The sequence below is a fragment of the Monodon monoceros genome, unplaced genomic scaffold (genome assembly GCF_005190385.1).
Source record: "Monodon monoceros isolate NGI ecotype Baffin Bay Population unplaced genomic scaffold, NGI_Narwhal_1 Super_Scaffold_22, whole genome shotgun sequence".
Lineage (NCBI taxonomy): Eukaryota > Metazoa > Chordata > Mammalia > Artiodactyla > Monodontidae > Monodon > Monodon monoceros.
Window position 1 is genome coordinate 12,874,235 of NW_021703779.1, and position 23,460 is coordinate 12,897,694.

General features: G+C 43.7%; 1 protein-coding gene across 6 annotated transcripts in view; it reads right to left on the reverse strand.

The window, feature by feature from the left end:
* ASB9 (ankyrin repeat and SOCS box containing 9) overlaps positions 1 to 23,460 on the reverse strand; it is a 285,544-nt gene that overhangs the window by 257,059 nt on the left and 5,025 nt on the right. For 4 of the 6 annotated variants that reach the window (XM_029240453.1, XM_029240454.1, XM_029240450.1 and 1 more), the window contains exons 2-6: positions 20,354 to 20,433; positions 10,791 to 10,898; positions 6,847 to 6,997; positions 4,763 to 4,897; positions 3,128 to 3,319 (exon numbers count right to left, since the gene is read on the reverse strand). In XM_029240453.1, coding sequence (XP_029096286.1) covers positions 3,128 to 3,319; positions 4,763 to 4,897; positions 6,847 to 6,997; positions 10,791 to 10,898; positions 20,354 to 20,433 — 666 coding nt within the window. Of the gene's footprint in view, positions 1 to 3,061; positions 3,320 to 4,762; positions 4,898 to 6,846; positions 6,998 to 10,790; positions 10,899 to 20,353; positions 20,434 to 23,460 lie in introns of all 6 variants that reach the window. The other 2 variants (XM_029240452.1, XM_029240451.1) reach the window with 1 other exon arrangement.

A 23,460-nucleotide genomic window follows, 5' to 3' on the forward strand; every position in this document is an offset into this window, starting at 1 on the left:
CTCTCCCGTTGTGGAGCACAGGCTCCGGACACGCAGGCTCAGCGGCCATGGCTCACGGGCCCAGCCGCTCCGCGGCATGTGGGATCTTCCCGGACTGGGGCACGAACCCGTGTCCCCTGCATCGGCAGGCGGACTCTCAACCACTGTGCCACCAGGGAAGCCCCCCCATTTCTTGATTACAGGAAATAGGCTTCATTCAGCCTCCCTGACCTTCCCTGAGTTCCAAGAAGCAGGTTCAAACCGATGCTAATTAGGGAATGGAGGGGATGCAGAGACAAGGGAGGAGCAGTCAAGAGAAACAACAGTGCAGCCTTGGGGCAGGGTCCTGGTTCCCCTCAAGGGACACATATAACAATATCTTTGAGCTGTTCAGCAGATACTGAAACCCCCGCCAGGTGGGAGAAGTTAACTGCATGCTGCCCACAAGCACGTAGGCCCCAGACCAGCTGGAACCAGACGGTTCCAACTTCACCACCAACCAATCAGAAGAACGTCCACGAGCTGATCACACCCTCCTTGAACCATTACTATAAAACTCCTCACTACCCCCTCCAGGTCGGGACACAGTTTTGAGGGCATTAGCCCGCCGTGGCCCCCTTTGCCTGGCAAAGTAATAAAGCTATTCTTTTCTACTTCACCCAAAACTCTGTCTCCGAGATTTAATTCAGTGTCAGGGTACAGAGGCCGGATTTGGCTTCAATTTCCTATAGCATCACCACAAGCTACAGGATAAACTGGGTTGCATACTTCTCGGGTGATGGAAAACAAGGAGAGATAGAAACAGACATATACACAAGGAAAGAAAGAAAGGAAATATTTTCAATCAGGTCCTCAGAGCACATTCACAAGGTCCCTGTTGAAATTTAGGGCACCTTCCAGATATGTTCAGTGTGCTCAAGGCATATATTAATGAAGGATTTCCCACTGTGCTCAAAGCATTTATTAACGAGCTGCAAAAGGCATAGTGTGGGGCAACTGAACTCAATCTCCTCTCACTAAAGCACTTTGAAGGAAGTTACTAATCACATGTGCTAGATACAATGTCAGGGACAAGTGCCAGTATAAAGATGAATATAACCCAGGTTGAGTTTTATTCATTGTTTTTCCTTCTGATTTTAAAAGAAATTAAAACATTTCTGCGGGCCCCTAAAAACATGGTGGACCCCACGCATTGTGCCATCTGTGCCTGCTGGAGAAATCAGCCCCGTCTATAGAGATACAATTTTTTGAAAACAAGAAATTGTCAAAGTACGGGCAGAGTTGCCCGGGGGTGACCCCACTGCTTCTCATAAAGGGGTTTCTATTGGACTGTTCCTTGTGCCTCGGCTCGGGGAGCACAGGCCTTGTTTGGGAGGCCCCAAGGCGGGCTATGGCCACAAGTACGCTGGGGCAGTGGGTGTAGCAGGAAGAAGGATTCAGGGGCCACTTTACAATTCTGCCCAGAGCCCTAATTCTCAGCATGTGGGGAGAAAATAACCAGATTACGTGACATCAGAATCCTTCTGGGACTTCCCTGGTGGTGCAGTGGTTAAGAATCCGTCTGCCAGTGCAGGGGATACGGGTTTGAGCCCTGGTCTGGGAAGATCCCACATGCCACAGAGTAACTAACTAAGCCCGTGCACCACAACTACTGAGCCACACACCTAAGCCCGTGCTCCACAACAAGAGAAGCCACCGCAATGAGAAGCCTGCGCACCGCAACGAAGAGGAGCCCCCGCTCGCCGCAACTACAGAAAGCCCGTGCTCAGCAACGAAGACCCAATGCAGCCAAAAATAAATAAATTAAATTAAATAAAAAATAAAAAAGAATCCTTCTGGTAGGGAAGCCTGCTTCAAACTCCCACAACCCCTAAGACTCAACAAAGTCCACACTCCGGTAAAAAAAAAAGCAGGTCCTGAGCTGGCTGCTCTCCACCTCTAGGGACAATCAAGAATGCAATCTGAGGGGTCTCTGCTCCCCACCCCAGCCCACCCGTGACCTCGCAGCCCAGGGAAGTGCCCCTATCCCCTTGCACAGTGCTCAACCCCAGTGTTTAGTGGTTTGGGTCAGGAGTGTCAGTTTTTATTTATAGAGGAGTGTGGACTCAGTGTTGATTAACTTATTATATTGGATTGGCCAAAAAGTTCGTCCGGATTTTTCCATAAGATGTCACGGAAAACCCGAACGAACTTTTTGGCCAAGCCGATAGTAAATGTCTCCCGATTGCTGTGCATCATGAAAGCAATACCGTGTAATACTCAATGAGTTGCATTCTTACCCACCATCCCAGAAGCCAAATGCCCAGTAGTTCAGCCCATCTGTACTGCAGTAAGACATCCTGGGGCATTGTACAACCCCAAAGACCCTTCTGCTGCATCTCTCTAAAGCATGGCTTACAAATACCCTATTATATCACTTATATGTGGAATCTAAAATATGACACAAGTGAACTTATCTACAAAACAGAAACAGACTCACAGGCATAGAGAACAGCTTTGTGGTTGCCAAGGGGGAGGGGGGTGGGGGAGGGATGGATTGGGAGTTTGGGGTTAGCAGATGCAAACTAGTATATATAGAATGGATAAACAAGGTCCTACTGTAGAGCACAGGGAACTATATTCAGTATCCTGTGATAAACCATAACGGAAAAGAATACGAAAAAGAATGTATATGTATAAGTGAATCACTTTGCTGTATAGCAGAAATAAACGTAACATTATAAAATCAGCTATACTTCAATAAAATAAATTTAAAAAAAAATAAAGCATGTCGTACACCTGAAACTAACACAACATTGTAAACCAACTATACCCCAATAAATTTTTTTTTAAACACAGCATGTCTTAGGTAACTTTAACATTTTAAAACAATATCTTAATTCTTTGAAAGCTGGCCTATCCCACATATGAACATTAGATCATCCAAACAGCCTGTCTCCAACATGCCAAAGAGCAGGATGGTTATTTATTATATAACCAGCACTGTACCTTGCCGAATACTAAACTATCTCAGCTCCCCACGTTTCGTGAAGGCAGAGAACAATCTTTTTCATAAGACCCGAAGTCAGAACTCGGTAAGTACCTGCCTCCTGCTAGAGCCCACAGGAGTCTATGGATTAGGGCTTAGATTCAGGCAAAGGAGAAGCACCTTCTCTCTGCAAGAAGAGCTGGCTCAGGGGGCTCTCTGGAGGCACCAGCTCCAAGGGACGGTGGCCTTCAGCATCCCTGGCCTGGGTGTCTGCTCCAAAGTCCATGAGCAGGCAGGCCAGCTCCCCACTGGACGCCCTGGCCACCGCGTGCAGAGGGGAATCCAGCCCCCGGCCTTGGTTCACGCTCGCTCCTAAACAGTCACGAGAACAACAGAGTCAGAGTCAGCAGAGTGCAAGCGCCCCCTTCTCAAAGCACTGCACCTCAAAATTCCCTAACAAAAGGGCGTCCATAGCAGGCACAGTAGTTCTCCTGAGAAAACAGGAGACGACTTGATTCCATTTAATAATATGGGGAAAATGCCACTTGACAATGTGACTGAATGTACCACGGGAGCTCTGTGACGTATGAGGTTGAAAAGCTTGCCTTTGAGCACTCCACACAGGTGTGACACATGCAAGAAGAATCCTGGTGGCATGAAAGCTGCACATTCATTATTAACGGAGCCCAAATATTAGCCAGTACAGGCCGGAAGTGAGGCTAGATGGTGAAATCTCACCTATGGCAATTATCCACATTTACACGCCGAGCAACTGCCGTGAGGTTTAAACCAGAGACTTGGGACCATGTGATTTGGACTGTGAAGGGCAATCAATTATGGCAGCATTGTCTAGATTGGGGTGGCCAATCCCAAGATCACGGAGAAGGGGGCAAAGCCCTCCTCTTCGGGGATAAGGTAGAATTCGAGGACCACCCCCACCCAGTTCCATCCTTACACTCTCAGAAAATCCCTACCCCAGTCCAGATGCTGGCTCCCGCTGTGATGTGTGGGGACATATGACTTTGCCTGGGCTGCTGTCCCTCTAGTAAAATGGGAATCTATGTCCAGTCAACAAATGTTAACTGAATTGTTCTTGTATTGGTCTTGGCTTTGTGAGGGGTGCCAAACATGGCCCTTTCCTGACTAGGAGCTTAAAATCCACCTAGGGTAATAGAAGAAAGAGAGGGAGAGAAGGAGAGAGAGAACCCATCTCCTAATTCATGGTAATGGCTGCCAAGTGAGTAGAAGGCAATGGGAACTGTAAGATTCCTGGGTTTTTAAAGAATAACCAGGACTCAAATAATTAAAGAGGTGATGAAGTGGTATCCCAAGTGTTGAAGAAGGGGCTGGATAACAGCAGGAAGGTGAGAAAGAGTGATGCGACCTACGACTTTTCGAAAATATAATATTCACAATGGAGTAAAAATGGGGCAAGTTCTATTTCCAAATCAAAGAGAACTGGTGAAGGCGGCCCCAAATCTGAAGATTCAGCCCTAATCCAGCAGCTGTGCAAGTTACTCAGGGCCTAATAATATCAATGGTCAGAGGGAGGGAGGAGAAACTAATAATCACTGAGGACCATCCTGGGAGATGTCATCATCATTATCATTATTATCACGATTCTCAGTACAAGTGAGAGAACTAAAGTTGAAACAGTTTAAACTAATTCCCCACGGAAACACAGTCAATATGAACTCTGATCCTGTGCGACTCCATTGCCCGCGCTCTTTCCTCTGCTACAACAGAAAGAGCTTTCAGATACCTTTAATTTACTTTTCATTTACTTTCCTTGTTATGTTTTGCTTTTGGTTTTACCTGATTCCAGAAGCTTCTTGGCACAGGCCACCTGCAGATTTTCACAAGCCAAATATAACGGTGTGCCCAGGTGGCTGATGTTACGGTCAACGTCGCCCCCATGAGCCACAAGAGACTCAATGCACTCCACGTGGCCTGCAGCCCAAAGTGGGAGAAAACAGTTACAGCACAAATTCTCGTAGCTAGGGAAACACCACCTCGCCCATGTTTTGTGGGTTTAAATTCTCCAACAACTTCTCCAGCGACCAAAAGCTATTCCCTCTATTTAGAATAGGGAATGACCTTCAACACTGTCACCAGTTAATGGGTTGACTATAAGATGGCATCTGTAGCTCTGGGTGGAACTCCACTTGAGTTTACCAGCCATGGTAAGCAACGAGCAGCCAGCCACATTTTTCAATTGTCGGTGGCTCTGTAATCAGTCTGATTACCGAAATCAAAGTGAGCGCTGAGGAGAGATATGGAACAACAGGGACTAAAGGAGGACCTGGAGAAGCAAGGGCACAGAGCGGACCGTGGAACAGGGAAGGAAAGTTACAACCTCACCAAGGGCAGGCCCTGGGACAAACAGGCCACGGTGGGCACAGGCGAGGCTTAGAAGAAGGTGCCAAATCCAGCGTGAGTGAGGCCCAGTGTGGCCAACTAGGTTTGGTGAAAGCAGAATCACTCTTCCTTGGTCTGGGACATCATACTTGAAACATTGCTCCTTTGCATTTATCTTGTTACACCATTTTAGCTCTATGTGTCCAGTGAAAATGATAACATGTCTCCTCGTGAAGAAATGCCAGTGCTTTGGGAGATAATTATAGAACGGGTGGATCCAGTCAAATGGGGCTGCTGTAAAGATGAGGGGAAGCTATTTTGTGAAGCCACTGCGGAAATAGCCCTCGGGGCAAGGTACGGTCATCATGATGTCAAGGAGGAGGAGAAATATCAGAGAAAAGCAAAACTTACAATTTTATTTTTTGTCTCAGAGTTAAGAATAGCAGGAAAACTGTGACTTTACGAAAAGAATTATCCCAGATGAATAAGTTCTGGGGATCTAATGTACAGCATGGTGACTACAGTTAATAATATATATACTGGAAAAAAAAATATATATATATATATATATATACTGGGCTTCCCTGGTGGCGCAGTGGTTGAGAGTCCGCCTGCTGATGCAGGGGACACGGGTTCGTGCCCCGGTCCGGGAAGATCCCACATGCCACAGAGCGGCTGGGCCCGTGAGCCATGGCCACTGAGCCTGCGCGTCCGGAGCCTGTGCTCCACAACGGGAGAGGCCACAACAGTGAGAGGCCCGCGTACACTAAAAAAAATAAAAATAAAAATAATAATATATATACTGTACTTTAAATTTGCTACGGGAATAGATCTTAAATGTTCTCACCACAAAAAAAAGGTAACTATATGAGGCAATGGATGTGTTAATTAACTTGATTACGGTTATCCTTTCACAATGTATACGTATAGCAAGTTATCACACTGTACACCTTAAATATATACAATCTTATTTGTCAATTATACCTCAACAAACATGGGGATGGGGAGACTTACCCCAAACTGTATATAACATCTTATATTTCCAAAAATTGAAAGTTTGTCTCACTTAGCAAACTTAGGTGGCCCTGAGACAATATTCTTTAAGGCCTTAAAACAGAAGACTATAATTTGTTTTATAAAATAGCTTGACTTTATGGGGTCATGGGTTCAACAACACATTCCACACATTCTGATGGATAGTCTACTATATGCCAGGCCCTGTTCCGGAAACACAGCAGTGAGCAGTATTCCAAATGTTCTAAAAGGGCTCTTCTCAAACCTACGGTGCATCAGAAATCACCTGGAGGGCTTGTTAAACAAAGCACAGATGGCTGGGCCCCACCCCCAAAGTTACTGATTCACTGGGTCTGGAATGGGGCCCAAGAATCTGCATTTGCGTGCCAGGTCAGGCTGACGCTTCTGGTCCCAGGATCCACACATTGAGAACAACTGCTCCATGTACCTCCTTTTCCCTCTTCCCTTCAACAATAAGATGTCCCTTGAAGGAGGGGGTGGAAAACTTAAATTCTCAGCAGATTTACCTCTCTTAGCAGCTTCATGCATGGGGGACGCCAGATCACTCTCAGGGTGGGGACTGGCTCCATGCTGCAGAAGCAAATTCACACAGTCCAGGCTGCCGCTGACACAAGCATTAAACAAGGGAGTATGCCAGTCTGTAGTGATACCATTCACCTAGAAAGAAAAGCTCCAGCATGAAGGCGGGCAGTGGGGTATCCTGGATTCAGACCTAAGCTCCACCATTTTCAAGCTATTATTTCACTTGTCTGAGCCTTAAATTCCACAGCTACAAAATGGGGACAAAAAATAACAGATTCCCCGAAGTTGTTGTGAAAAACCGGATGAGGTATAGAATGTAATGCACCAAGAACGTTCCCAGACCAGGGATTGAACCCGTGCCCCCCGCAGCGGGAGTGCGCAGTCCTAACCACTGGACGGCCAGGAAATTCCCACTAATCACCTTATTTTAAACATGCCATCCTAGACCCATCCCACACCAATCCAATTTCCCCACAGAAGTTAGAGTAACCTTTTAAATTTGTTAATGTATTATTTTTTTTGATTTAAAAATATCACTTTCGGGACTTCCCTGGTGACACAGTGGTTGGGGGTCCACCTGCCGATGCAGGGGACACGGGTTCGATCCCTGGTCCGGGAAGATCTCACATGCTGCGGAGCAACTAAGCCCATGCGCCACGGCTACTGAGCCTGCACTCTAGAGCCCGCAAGCCACAACTACTGAGCCCGCATGGCACAACTACTGAAGTCCGCGCGCCTAGAGCCCATGCTCCGCAACAACAGAAGCCACCACAATGAGAAGCCCACGCACCGCAACAAAGAGTAGCCCCCCCGCTCGCCACAACTAGAGAAAGCCCATGCACAGCAACGAAGACCCAACACAGCCAAAAATAAATTAATAAATAAATTAAAAAACATCACTTTCATCCAAATACAGAGTGAACACAAGCCAAAGAGTTTATTCCGCTCATTCATTAATGAGGGAACCAGTAAAATGGCAAGGATGACTAAAAGGAGAATTTATATAGTCAGTCAATGCAATGCTGAAATAAATTTGCTAATAGATACAAAACTGGTTAATATCCTATAGGGCCATAAAACTATAATCGTTGGGGCTATCTTTTCTAACACTGAAAATCAGACCGAAACTTACAAGCTAACATCTAACTTCACAGTGTTTGGGCTATAATTGAATGGCAAAGAGCAAAGCCAAATGCAGATGCATTTTCCTCTATCAAGGAATTCTTTGGTGAACCTGTTAAACGACGATACTGTGAAGACAGGGACGTCATTCTCATGCCCTATTTCCACGCAAGGCCAGAACTAGTGATGCGTGAAAGATGTCCAGGGTGCAAAGTTTAAGGAGACACTCACTCCCAGGGTTACAAAAGTGCTGAACAACCCTTCGAGTGAGCAGAGTTTAGAGTTTGCACCCCAGGCTCCTTTCTCGCCTCTGCTTAGTCCTGGGCCTGCTTCCAAGTTTGGGGTAAGTTTTCTTAACCAAAATATAAACCTCTTGATGCACTCATCTATGGCCCTCGGCTGCTCTCAGGGCAAAGCCCATTTTCTTGGCCTGGTCGGCGAGTTTGTTTGTGTTCTGACCCCTCTCACCTGCTCTACTCTGCTGCTATAAGGAATTATTTTTTTCAGTTTTTAAAAAATTTATTTATTTTATATATTTTTGGCTGTGTTGGGTCTTCGTTGCTGCACGCGGGCTTTCTCTAGTTGTGGCGAGCGGGGCCTACTCTTCGTTGCGGTGCACAGGCTTCTCATTGCGGTGGCTTCTCTAGTTGCGGAGCACGGGCTATAGGCGCGCGGGCTCAGTAGTTGCAGCTCACAGGCTCTAGAGTGCAGGCTCAGTAGTCGTGCACATGGGCTTAGTTGCTCCGCGGCATGTGCGATCTTCCCGGACCAGGGCTCGAACCCGTGTCCCCTGCATTGGCAGGCGGATTCTTAACCACTGCACCACCAGGGAGGTCTCTAAGGAATGATTTGAAGGAACGATTTGAAGCCCCCACTTTCACTTCTAGGCCTTTGCGTTTGTTGTTCCCAGGGGGTGGGAAGTCCATCATTTCCCCCAACCCCCCGTTGAACTGACTAACTCCAACAGGTCCTTTAGGTTTCAACTGTAACATCATTTCCTGTAGGAAGCATCTTTTGACTCCCCCTCTCCATCAGAAATAAATGGGTTAGGAACACTTCTACGTGTTCCCAACAATCCCCTTACTATTAATACTTATTACATTGTAGTGGTTTGCAAAATATGGCCACAGATTCTCTGCCCAGGATGCATATCCCTTTGCAGAGTGGCTTAGTAACTCCTCCCATCCCAAGACGGAGACTATATCTTTTCAATCCTTGAATCTGGGCTTGCCCACATGAATTGCTTTGGTCAATGGGACAGTTAACAAGTGTGATGCAAGCAGAGAGCTTGCCCTATTTTGCTGCTCTTGGAATCCCTGCTACCACGTGAACAGGCCCGGGTCGCCTGCTAGAGGATGAGAGACCACGTAGAGCTCTTCCGTCTCCCCAGACCTCCCAGCCATCCCAGCGAAGGTCATCATGAAGTAGCCTGCCCCAGCCCATCTATCAGCTAACCTGAAATGCCTCAGTAAGCCCAGCTGAGGTTAGCTGAAGCAGCCAGACCAGACGAGCTGTCCAGACAACACAAGGAACTGTGAGATAAATGGCTCCTGTCTTAAGTCATTAAGTCAGGGTGGTTTGTTACACAGAAGAAACTAACAGATAAAAACAGCGTATTGTAATTGCCTGCTGTGGCTGAGATACGATGCGTTAAACAAACTCATTTCCTCTCTCTTGGGCGCAGAGGCATACTACACTCGCCCACCTCCCTGGCAGTTAGACACGGCCTGAATTCTGGCCAATGGGATATGAGCAAAAGTGACATATGTCACTGCCAAGACTGGCCCTTAAAAAGCTTCCATTCACAATCCTCCGTGTCTTTTCCCCTTCTAGCCATCTGGAATGGAGCACACATGGGAGCAACAGGATGAAAGGAGCCTGCGTCCTTGAATCACCCTTGGAAAATAGCCACCCAACTGGGAACACCCACACTGGATTCTGAGTTGAACAAGAAATAAACTTTTATTGTATGAGGCTACTGAGATTTCAGGGTTCATCTTTTGAAGCAGTTAGTGTTACATGCCGCCATTTACCTGTTTATCTGGTCGTCTCCTCATTTAGCTTAGAAGTTCCTGAAAATCTTTATCTAGAGTTAGGCACATAATAAATGCTCAGTACAGACTGGTTGAGAAAAGATGAGAAACCCATACAGAATTTCCTGATCAGATTTTCCCATCACTCCTGACCAAGAGGGTACTTAAGTTAATGGAAGATGTACTGGTCCCTGCTTTCAAATGCAATGATTTCGTATCTTCCTTCTCTAGAATCTCATTATGTCATCCCGATTCCCATTCTCCAAATAATAATCACATACCTTATCCCTCTCAATCCTCACAATACCACAAAATATGCTACATAATTTTTTTTGGTATTTTCCCTGTTTGTTTTTTTTTCTCATATATAGACTCTAAAGCTTACAGGCTAAGTAACCTGTCCAAGTTTCCAATGTTAGTAAATGGTAGAGATGGTCTGGAACCATTATTCAGGTCTCATGGAGACAAATGTTATGTGTTTTCTACAATATGTCACTACCTTCCAGCCACAGAAATGAAGGCAGAAATCTAACAGCTATTTATTAATAGTGACAGTCAAAGAAAATGATAGTCAGACCATGACTTTCTAGCTAAAAATGCAGTATTTCATCTACCACTAAAGTAAATAAGCTTGATAGACATAATACTTTTGAAAAAGAAAAACCTTCATATTTCAAATCAGGCTAATCAAAAACGCTGGGAAGTATTCAGAAGGGATAGAAATCGTCATTTTTCAGTCATGGTGCCTAAGGTGTGATTTGAGCTGCACTTACCTGAGCTCCATGCTTTAATAAAATGTTTGCACAGGAGGGATGACCTCCGAGACAGGCTTCATGGAGCGGGGACACACGATCTGCCGTGACGAGGTTCACAAGCCACCCCTGGAGGAGGGGAAATGGGCAGAGTAAGGGATGCAAAGCAACAGTTCTGTAGGGTTGGGTTTCAGTCATGAATTCAGTACAAGACAATTCTTTTAAAAGTTGACCTGGCTCACCTATGATAAACCATAATGGAAAAGAATATTAAAAAAAGAATGTATATATATATTAATATATATATATAACTGAATCACTTTGCTGTACAGCAGAAATTAACAAACACAACATTATAAATCAATTATACATCAATTTAAAAATTTACAAAAATAGTTAATCTGGCTCATAAAAAAGAATGAAATAATGCCATTTGCAGCAACATGGATGGACCCAGAGATTAGCATACTAAGCAAAGTAAGTCAGACAGAGAAAGAAACACCATATGATACCACTTATATATGGAATATAAAATATGATATAAATGGACTTATCTATGAAACAGAAACAGACTCAGAGAACTATTACAGACTTGTGGCTGCCAAGGGGGAGGGGACTGAGGAAGGGATGGATTGGGAGTTTGGGACTAATAGATGCAAACTATTATATATAGGATGGATAAACAACAAGGTTCTACTGTAGAGCACAGGGAACTATATTCAATATCCTGTGATAAACCATAATGGAAAAGAACATATAAAAGAATGTATATATATGTGTAACTGAATCACTTTGCTGTATAGCAGAAATTAACACAATGCTGTAAATCAACTATACTTCAATTAAAAAATAAAATAAAAATAAAAACCCAACAACTTAAAAAAAAAAGTTAACCTGGCTCAAAACCTGACAGCACGCTAAGGTGTTGACAATGATGTAAAAAAAGAAACAAAAAAAGGAACCATCATACTGCTGGCGGGAGTGTAAAATAATACAACCACTCAGGATAACAGTTCGACAGTATCTATTAGAGTTGATAACACACATACCTATGACCTAGCCATGTGACTCTTAGGTGTACACACTCAAGACTGACTTTCAACTTGCTCTCACTCTCTCTTGTCCTCTCACTTATTGGCTCATTGTTTTGATGAGGACCATGACAAGGAACTTAGGGCAGTCTCCAGGCAACAGCCAGCCAGGAATTGAAGCTTTTAGTCAAAAAACCCAGAAGGGGGCTTCCCCGGTGGCGCAGTGGTTGAGAATCCACCTGCCAATGCAGGGGACACGGGTTCGATCCCTGGTCCAGGAAGATCCCACATGCCGTGGAGCAACTAAGCTCGTGTGCCACAACTACTGAGCCTGTGCTCTAGAGCCCGTGAGCCACAACTACTGAGCCCGCGTGCCGCAACTACTGAAGCCCACGTGCCGCAACTACTGAAGCCCACACACCTAGAGCCCGTGCTCCACAATGAGAGAAGACACTGCAATGAGAAGCCCGCGCACCACAACAAAGAGTAGCCCCCGCTCGCCGCAACTAGAGAAAGCCCACGCACAGCACCGAAGACCCAACACAGCCAAAAATAAATAAATAAATAAAATAAATTTAAAAAAAAAAAGAAAAAGGGCAGTTTCTAGCGTGTGTTTAAAAAAAAAAAAAAAAAAAAACCCAGAAGGAACTGAATCTTGCCAACAGCCATGTAAGAGAATTTGGACTGGGGTCCATCCTTAGTCAAGCCTCAAGATGCCTGAAGCTCTGGTCCACACTCTTATAACTGCAGATTCATAAGCGTCCCTGACCCAGCTAAACTGTGTCTAGATTCCTGACCCATAGACACTGGGAACCAATACATGTCTGTTACATTAAGCCGCTAAGTTCGGGATTTCTTATATACGTACAGGTATATATGAGCGCACTCCAATAGCCCTGGACTAATACAGGCCAAAGCATTAGGTGAACCTCCACAGACAGAGAGGCAGAAAGTCCCGAGGCTGAGGAGCAATTACCTTCTCACTCTAGCACGCTAGGGCTGAAGAAGCAAGAAAGTGTCTGAAAGGCCCTGGGATTCTTCATCCTCCGGGAAAATGTGCTCTCCAGGAGATGGATCACGAGCCCAACCCAAGCCAAACATCAAAGAGCTCCAGGAGAGGCTCCAGAGACGCCCCCTGATCTTGGAACATATCATCTATCCCTAACAGGAAGAAATCAGGTACAAAATTCTTTTCCTTAGGGCATGTCAATTAAGAGCATGGATAGTTTAATTAACATCTTGGTAATATATTATACGTTTTCTTCCCAGAAGAGTTTAAATTTGCCTAAAATCATTCCAATAAATTACTTCACTCACCATCATTCCTAACATACATTCTTCTACTTCTGTGGGCATGTACAAGTCAGCCCCCTAGTCATGCTGTCCTTTGGACTTCTACCCTCTGACTGGCAAGCTCATGCATTTTGATGTACACCTGGACATACACCTGAGTCTACAGGATCTCAAACGCAGAGCCTTTTTAGGTGGGTCTGCAAAGGGGTTCTGACCCTCTGACTCGAGAAGAATTTGAGTTATAGCATTTATTCCCTTCACAAGCACTGCCCATGGACTTCACAGTGTGGCATCTGCTGTTTTATTATTGTCATTATTATTTTATTAGAGGCATCCCCTCAAAGATCTGTTCTCAAATCCTTTTTTTCCCCGCTCTCAATGTTCTATATTTGTCCAATCTCTTCCCCACACACTGCTAGAGTACACAAGAAATTCACAGCAAAATGTTAACTGCATTTTTCTCTGTGCGACAGATCCTGAGCTGAAAGAAGACTGTCCTTTAAAGGAATTCTTTATTGTGTTCTGTTAACCGCAGTCACCACTGCCATTTCTAAATCATCATTTAGGTGCTTATACATAAATCCAGGTAAATGAAAATGTAAAAAAGGAATTATTCACAGTACAAAAGTGTTCACCACTCATTACATATTCACATTACAACGAAGTTCCTTTAAATTAAGTTTCCCTTTGCAAACTGCGGACTGTATTTATAGGTACAAGTATGACTTTAAATGAACTGTGGCATTTTGTTTGAATTATTGACAAGGCTGAATCATATACTATTATAAGGTAAATTCTAACCCATTACTTCAGAGAGGGTCCAGTCTACAGTGGGTTCTCAGTTAAAAAAATGAATAGCTTATCTTTAATTGTTCTATCATCACTTGTCTGTCCCCTAGTCTCAGCCTATATTCAGAAGCTCTTTCTGATGGGTCCTTGGGGTTGTATAATATCAGGGCACCCATGGGTGACACAGTGCTTAGTACCTGGCAACTTTCTGTCCCAGCCCCAAATCATATGCCTACCCAGGCTGAACCAACTGACTACAAGAAGCTGAGGCTTTATCCTTTGTCCTTCCCACAGTTATCACTTCCTTCTCTACACTCAGTAGAAAAGAAAATCATGAACACCTATGGTACTCACGTTCATCAGAATACATCACTTCCTTCCTACTCTACCAAGGTCAAAGCCATCTGATGTGAGAACCTCCTACATTCCCTTTCTCCCCACACCTAAAATCTCTCTGCATTCCTCCAGTCTTCTTTTCTCCCATTGCTCCTTTCTCTGAAGAAGAAATATATGAGTGCAGTCCAATAGCCCATGACTGCACCCGGGCCCCCCCAGCTCCCGCCACACCCGTGACATTCCTTCCTCCACCTTCTCACATGCGTCCCCTGCTCTCTCGATATACACTTTCTTTTTGCTTTCAAAGTCTCCCCATCCCTCAGACCTGACCCTCTGCCAAGCATCCATCCATGTGCTTCTTCCCTTTGCTGCCCCCTCCTTTTTTTTATTTTTTTGAAAATAGTCTATCCCCATCGTCTCTACTTTCACCCCTTCTCTCATTTTCTACCAACACAACCCTGCTGATACTGCTTTTAAAGACCACCTGTGACTTCCGGAAACCAGTTTGCACTGCTCTGTCCCCCACCTCCTTCCACCTCTAAATTTGCCACATGTTCATCCTGACCTCGTGAAACCTCTGCCCTGGCTTCTAAAACAGAGTTCTACCTGGAATTATCTCCGACCTCTGACTGCCTTTTTTTCTGTCTCTTTCACTAACTCTGTCCTTTTCATCCTTACATCTCCTAATGCAGGCATTTCCTCCAGGATTTGCCCTCAAATCCTTTTCTTTTTCTCTCATATATTATACATGGCTTTCAAATTTAAATCTCGGGACTTCCCTGGTGGCGCAGTGGTTAAGAATCCGCCTGCCAATGCAGGGGACACGGGTTCGAGCCCTGGTCTGGGAAGATCCCACATGCTGCGGAGCAACTAATCCTGTGTGCCACAACTACTGAAGCCCGCGCACCTAGGGCCCACGTTCTGCAACAAGAGAAGCCACCACGATGAGAAGCCCATGCACTGCAACAAAGACCCAATGCAGCCATAAATAAATAAATTTATTTTAAAAAATAAAAAATCCAAATCTCCATCCCCAGTACATGTTTCTAATTCCCTGCTAAGACATAACCACCCGAGACCCAGCTCACCACATAAATTCAGCCTTTGCCAACCAAGCTCCCCTGAAAGGAGCTCCTTGTCTTGCCAGACCTGATTCTCTAAATGGCACCACTATCTTCGTTTCATACCTAGGATTAAGACCTCAGAGAGAGGATAGCAGAGTGATTCCCGAGTTCAAATGCTGGCACCATCACCTAACAAGCAGTGTGACCTTGCGCCAGCTACTTCCCTCTTGAAGCCTCAATTTCCATCTGTAAAATGGGGACAATTTCACCTACCCTACAGATTGTTATGAAGACTAAAAAATGATGTATGCAAAATGCTTAGCACTCGGTAACTTCTAGGCAGTTATTATCTGAGATTTCTTTTTATTCTTTATTACTTAGCCTTCAATGAGCTGCCACATCCTAAAGGTCTGATGTTTCAGAATGCTCGGGATCTTTCCTAGTATCCACACCCTGAGAGTGGCTTAGCTCTTTAAAGATTGCAGGGAGCAGCATAAAATGTTTTATTCAAGAAACAGAAAAGCCAGTCCTTACCCCCTGCATGCAGTGGGACTCTACTGGGAAGGCTTATAGGGTTGTGCTTTCAAATCTCCAGGGGAGCTTTAAAAAAAAAAAAGGCCAGATACCCGGGCTGCATCTCAGAGCAACTGCAGTACCATCAAAGGTAGTTGACAGAGATGCAAAGGCAATTAAATAGAAAAAGGTTAGAGTTTTTAGCAATGGTGCCAGAACAAAGGGACATCAATATACAACAAAAACATGAATCTTGACCAACACCTCACACCTTGTACAAAATTTAACAAAATGGATTATAGACATAAATGTAAAATGTAAAATTAGAAAACTTTTAGAAGAAAATATTTGTGACCTTGGCCATATGTGGTTTTTTTTTCTGGCCTCTCTATTCTGTTTCATTCATCTATCTTATCTTCATTATCACCTGGTCTTGATTTTAGTAAGTTCTTATATTTTTGTCCATTCCAGAATGACATACAAATGGAATCATATAGTGTATAAAATTGGAGTATGGCTTGCTTCACTTAGAATGAAGAATGTCTTTGAGATTCATTTTTAAAAAAAAAGGTAGTTGAATTCAGGCATCAGCATTTTTAGGAACCCCTACCCAATCCCAGCCCAAGGGGATCCTAATGTGCACCAAATTAAGGTCACAAAATGCCCAAAGGATGCCTTAATTGCTTCCTGCTGGCCTAACAAATTGTCATTGCTTTTTAAAAAATAAATTACTATTGAAGTGCAACAGATATTAAGAAAGGTTCATAAATCCTTAATGTAAACCTCAGTGAATTATCACAAAGAAAATCTATCTGCGTAATCACTGTACAGGTAAAGGGAGAAAGGAAAAAAAATTACCAGAAACCTATGTATATCCTACCCAAATTACTACCCACCTCTCATCGGCAAAGGCATATAGAATACTAACATCATAGAATCGTTTTCCTTGGTTTTGAACGTTATATTAATTGAACCATGAAGTATGTATTTTTGTGTTTGCTCAGCTACCTTCACTTACCTGTTTTTTCAGATTCATCCATTTTCATTGCTGTATAGGGTTCCACTGAGTAATATACCAAAATATATGTATCCATCTTACTTTTGATGGACACTTAGGTTGTTTTCAAGGATTTTTTTTTTTTTTTGCTGTTATGATGAATAAGGCTGCTATGAATATACCTGTACGTGTCTTTTGATGAACACGTGTATACATATCTGTTGCATATAAACCTAGAAATGAAACTGCGGGGTTGTAGCATAGAGATATTTTTAGCTTCAGTAGATATTCCTTAACAATTTCCCAAAGTGGTTTATACAAATTTATACTCCCACCAGCAATGTATGATAGTTCCAGTTGCTCCACACTCTTGCTGACACTTGCTGTTTTCTGTCTTTCCAAATTTAATCCTTCTCATGGGAGGAACTGGTAATATAATTTCTTATTCATAATTTAAATTACTCCAATTACTATTAGCACAGGTTGATATATTTACTGAACATCTGAATATCCCCTTTTATGAAGTACCAGTCCAAGTCTTTTGCTGATTTTTCTGTTAGGTTGCCAATCTTTTTTGTATTGATTTTAGGCTAAGAATATGAGTTCTTTGTGAGATATATATATAGCACAAATATTTTCTCATGTGTGGCTTGACTCATTGCTTTCAAAAATACTACCTTTGATGAACAAGTCCTTAACTTTAATCAAATCCAACCTATCAGTCTTTTTGTTCCTTTCCACATGCTCTTTTTTTTTTTAAGAAGATGTTGGGGGTAGGAGTTTATTAATTAATTTATTTATTTTTGCTGTGTTGGGTCTTCATTTCTGTGCGAGGGCTTTCTCTAGTTGTGGCAAGCGGGGGCCACTCTTCATCGCGGTGCGCGGGCCCGTCACTATCGCGGCCTCTCTTGTTGCGGAGCACAGGCTCCAGACGCGCAGGCTCAGTAGTTGTGGCTCACGGGTCTAGTTGCTCCGCGGCATGTGGGATCTTCCCGGACCGGGGCTCGAACCCGTGCCCCCTGCATCAGCAGGCAGATTCTCAATGGCCTTTTTAAAAAAATTCCTCGGCTTCCCTGGTGGCGCAGTGGTTAAGAATCTGTCTGCCATTGCAGGGGACACGGGTTCAAGCCCTGGTCTGGGAAGATCCCACATGCCGCAGAGCAACTAAGCCCGTGCGCCACAACTACTGAGCCTGCGTGCCTGGAGCCCGTGCTCCGCAACAAGAGAAGCCACCGCAAGGAGAAGCCCACGCACCGCAACGAAGAGTAGCCCCCGCTCGCCGCAACTAGAGAAAGCCTGTGCACAGCAATGAAGACCCAATGCAGCTAGAAATAAGTAAAATAAATAAATTTATTTTTAAAAAAATCCCTGAATGTACTGGTCCTACAGGAGCTTAAAAAATACCAATGCATGAAGCCTGCCCTAGGCTAAATCAGAATACCTACAGTGAAGCCCAGGCATTGTTATTTTTTTAAAAATCTCACATTATTTTAATGTGAAGTCTCGGTAAAGAATAATTAGCTACAGTTTCAGTTTCTCCCTTCTTGGACCAAGTGAGAATTATTTTTTGTAATTTTCTTTTCTCTTTGTTATAGCCGTTTGAATGTTTGGTCTTACTCGCCTTACCAAAATATGTTTGTTTAGTTTAGCAGGAGCGTTTTTCAGTATGCTTTGATTACCTGAAGCGCTATGTAGATTGTAATAAGAAAATAGATACTCCTCATTTATGAGGAGTAACTGGAGCAGGTAATTTACACAATGTCACCTTAGTTAATTCTCTCAAACTCATACAAGGTAACATAATAGATTGAATTTTTGGTCTCAATTCTTCACTCTCCTGTAGCAGTGTAATACATTCTCACCCTTGCCATGACCTCATAGTTGACAAAATGTATCAATACTTCCTTGATCCTTGAATTTGGACCTGGTCATCTGACTTGCTCTGACCAATGGGGTGTTAGCAGATGTGACATAAGCAGACTGGAAGTATTCTTTCATGGTTGAGCTTGCCCTGCTATGCTTCAGCCTTTTGCCACGAGGAGAAAATTCCTCAGGTAGCTACTGGTGAAAAAAGGATGGGAGGCGTGTGCAGCAGAGCTGTACCCAACCCACAGCTTGGAGCCAAGCTCAGTCCAGATCAGCTGATCCAAAGTCTCATTAGCAAGAAATAAATGTTAATTGTATTATGCCACTGAGTTTGGGGTGTTTTGTTACACAGCAAGATCTGACTAATACAGGTAGGTATTGGAACACTCATTTTATAAAGGCAGAAATTGAGGTTCCAAGAAAATAACTTGCTTAAATAATGCAAAAGAGCTTAGATAAAGACATGATTCCAGCTGATATTCAGTAAACACGTAAATACTAAACATAAATGAATATCAGTCCAATTTAATAAGTCATATATAAAAGCTGCAATGATCATTTTTCACCGTATCAAAAAAAGGTAAATGTTTCATTTTATCTGAGAAGCAGCTTAACTTCATTTAGCTAGAGTCACGTGTTACTGTCTGTATTTCTATTTATAAGAGGCTGCTGCTACCAAAAACAGCTTAAGACAGTGGCTTAGAGTAGTCTGAAAATCGTCTTTAGAAACTGTTTTCTCATGGGAGGATTTCTTAGTCTATACAGGTCCGTGAAATTGGAATTTTTTCAAAGCACATTTCCACGAACTACCACCTGAAATTTATCATGTCTTTTGATTGTGAATTTAGATCACAAACCACAGTAGTAACAGCAGTATATAGGACCATCACTGAGAGGAATCTCAGATATTTTTAATTGCAGTATGAATATTGCAGATATCTAAAATATCTCAAAATATACATTCATCCTACTTAGGAATTATGGTAGTAATTAGAATCACCACTAAATCTTCTTATTGAATGCATTAATAAAGAAGTTCATATATTACAATGTCACACATTTGTTTATAGAGTTCCTCTATATTGTGTTTTATGCATTTAAAACATTAGTCTGAGAAGGGGTCCATAGACTTTGCCAGACTATCAGAGGGGCCCATGAAAGGGCCAAGAGCTTCTAACCTAAAAGGTCCATATTGTGTCTCCAGAGAACAAAACACTATGAATAAAAACTTTACTGGAATTTTGAATGGCGATTGAAACCGCTTTCTTAAAAGCGCCTTTGCTTAAGTTCCCAATAATTTCAAACCATCAAAACTCAAATTAATGTGTACTTGAAATGACACCCAAGGAGCAGAGACACTAATATGAAACTGGGCAGAGCCATTTCTACTGGAGATTCAACAGAACTGAACAAGTCTTTGAAATTATACGATGTCGTTTTTTTTGTTTTTTGTTTTTGTTTTTTTTTTGCGGTACGCGGGCCTCTCACTGTTGTGGCCTCTCCCGTTGCGGAGCACAGGCTCCGGACGCGCAGGCCCAGCGGCCATGGCTCACGGGCCCAGCCGCTCCGTGGCATGTGGGATCTTGCCGGACCGGGGCACGAACCCGCGTCCCCTGCATCGGCAGGCGGACTCTCAATCACTGCGCCACCAGGGAAGCCCAGTATTCATCTTTTTTTCCCAAAAAACTTACTTACCTGGCTGATGAGGTTCCTCAAAGACAGCAGACGTCCCTGAATGGCTGCTTCATGCACAGGAGACCGATCAGACACAGTATCTGTATGGAAAAGGGAGGAGCAGGTGACATCCTGCTAATGCACTTTAGACCCAGAGGCTCATCCTTGCCCATCAGTAGAGTCTAACCGGTCTTACTGGAGGGAGACATTGGAGTCAATCAACCAAAACTCCACCAGGACTTCAGAATTTCTCCCCTCTATAGATGTTTTTTGAACACCATTTATTTGAAATGTCTGGCTAGCTAAAGAAATAACTACAGCCAGTGTCCAAACTGAGGACAAAGTGGTGGACTGGGATGACAGATTACTGTACTTCCATTTAGACGCTGGTTTCAAAGGCAAATGGTCCATTTAGTTAAATGAGAGCTTCGCTAATTACCAGCATTAGTGCGTTAAGCGGTGGTTGCCAGTCTAGTTTCCTGTGCGAAATACAAACTCTGGCATCTCAGCAAACAGTGCCACATACTAATAGTAGTAATCATGTCATTACATACGCCATTAGGTTTGGAATCAAATCTAAACAAAACCATATTTATGGATTACCTCCCGTCCCCATATCAAGCACAAATCAGGGCTCAGTCTGACCTTGTAACAGGGACGTGATTTACCCCCAAAGGCAATGCGCCAATGTGATTAAGAGAAAGCTGTGAATTCAGAACCGCTTGACTTCTTCTGAGCTGTGGGTCCCTGGGCAGACCCCGAGCTTCAGTTTCCTTCCCTGTAAAGTCAGGACAGCAATATCCTTACCTATGGCTCAACCCCTATTAGCTACTATTATTATCCTGACCTAACGATAACCAGAGAGTCTTGATTAGACCCCCCAGTCATTGCTATTTAAAAAACAGCAAATGTCTTCTCCAACCATTTGGAAAGAATACACTTTCTTAGGAAGGAAGCTTGTAAAACCCATCCCAACACGCTAAATGCTCTCCTCTCTTTCTAACTGACTGGATGTCAACTGACTGCGGCGCAGACCTGAATTTTTCTCATCTCCAGCTGCGTCTGGTTTCTAGAACAAACAAAGGCAGGAAGTCAGAACGTGAGGAGGCTGGTCTGAGCTGCAGCTCCAGCTCTGCCTCTGCTCAAGTAAACACACTACACACAAACGAGGCAGGATGGTCCGATACCAGTCATGCCTCGTAGACGAACTGGTATCTCCTAAAAGCCCAGAAGACCTGGAGGACCAGGGTAAGTTTCTAAAGCCTGGCCAACACCAGCCCATCAAGGAGGACGCTAGAATGCTTTGGACTTAACACGTGTTGGCCGACGTGGGCCTGCCACCTGGAGCTATCAGTGTCCCAGAAAACCTGTCCCAGTGAGCAAATTACGATCCTTCCAGATGGATTCATGAGGCATTTAGGAGAGAAGAACAAGCTGAATGAGCCTGCCTACACGCTGCCCTTCCAAGGCTTCCCTTCTGGGCTCACCAACATGCTCGAGGTACCTTCAGTGAAATGGCTTCTTCTAACCTCCAAAACCTGATGCTCAATAGAAAATTAGTGTCCTCACAGTATTCTCTGAGGGCCCTAGTGCTTTCAGGAAAAATACTGCTGCTCCTAGGGCTTGGAGCCTACAATCCGAACAGCAGCTATGGAAGATTGATCTCCAAATTAGAATAAAAAGGACAACTGATTCTACCCTGTTGGTGCTAAGGCACACTACCATCCACACGGAATCCTGAGTGAGAAGAACCAAATGCTGGGAAAGGTCTTGAAAATCATGTGTGTGATGATGAAGCCATTTTTTCCAGCCAAGTGCTCAGCTGCTCAGAAGTATCGCTGCCACACTCAACCTTTAGATTTCATAAAAGCGATGCAATTATCTTATCAAGTGTAGACCAAAATGGGCTTTGCTTTCCGTGCATTCATCATGGAAACATGACTCCTTCTATTTAGAGTAAATAAAGAATTATGTACTTCTCCAAGAGAGAAAAAAAAAAAGACTACCTGAGGTTTTTGCACTCATGCATTAGGACATAGCATTTACAAAGCAGAGATGGCCTGTGTCTTCGAGAAGCATAGGATATCGTCCTGGGACACGTGGTGGGTGGCTACCCATCTATCTACCAGCTTTAATGATTTATCATTCACATACTACACAATTCGCCTCTTTCAAGCATACAACTCAATGGTTTTCAGTAGATTTCACAGTTGTACATCCATCATCACAATCAATTTTAGAACATTTTCATCATCTCAGAAAGAAACCCCTTGCCCATCAGCTGTCACTCCCCCCATTTCCACTTCCCCCAACCCCTGGCAACCATTGATCTACTTTCCATCCCTATGGATTTGCCTATTCTGGACTTTTCACACAAATGGAATCATACAATATGTGGTCCTTTGTGACTGGCTCCTTTCACTGAGTGTAATGTTTCAAGGTTCACCACATTGCAGTATGTATCAGTATTTCATTCCTTTTTATGGCCAAATATTTGTATAGATAGACCAAAAATTCATAGACATTTGTGGCGTTTCCACTTCTTGGCTGTTATTAATAATGCTGCTCTGATTTGCGTGTACAAATTTGAGTGGCTGTATGTCTTCAGTTCTCTTCGGTAGACACCTAGGAGTGGAATTGCTGTATGACATGGTAACCCAGTGTTTAGCCTTTTGAGAAACCGCCAGACTATTTCCAAAGCAGCTGTACCTCTTTATATTCCATCAGCAGTACGAGACTTCCTTTCCTAATTGAAAGCCCTTTCAGACTACGATTTGGTGAATATATCATAGCTTGCCAATACTCCAGGCCAGAAGAAAAGCTTAGGTGCTTCTAAAGCCAAAAGTCATCTCAAATTTATACAAAGACTTGAGCCTCAGCTGGTCTCTGAACACTTGAGTGATTATCTAAAGACTTTAAACTGTGAAAGGTTGACATTTTTCTAGCACGGAGAGCATGAACTTTATATATAGCTCATTTAGCGAACGCCATAATTTGCAACATGGATTAATCCACACACTCTCTTTGGCTCTTGAAAACATTGACGAGATATCCAGGAGATGTTTCTCCAAGGGTTTCCAGAGCCCACATCACAAGCAGGCAGTGAGCTACAAGCTCAACACATGAGC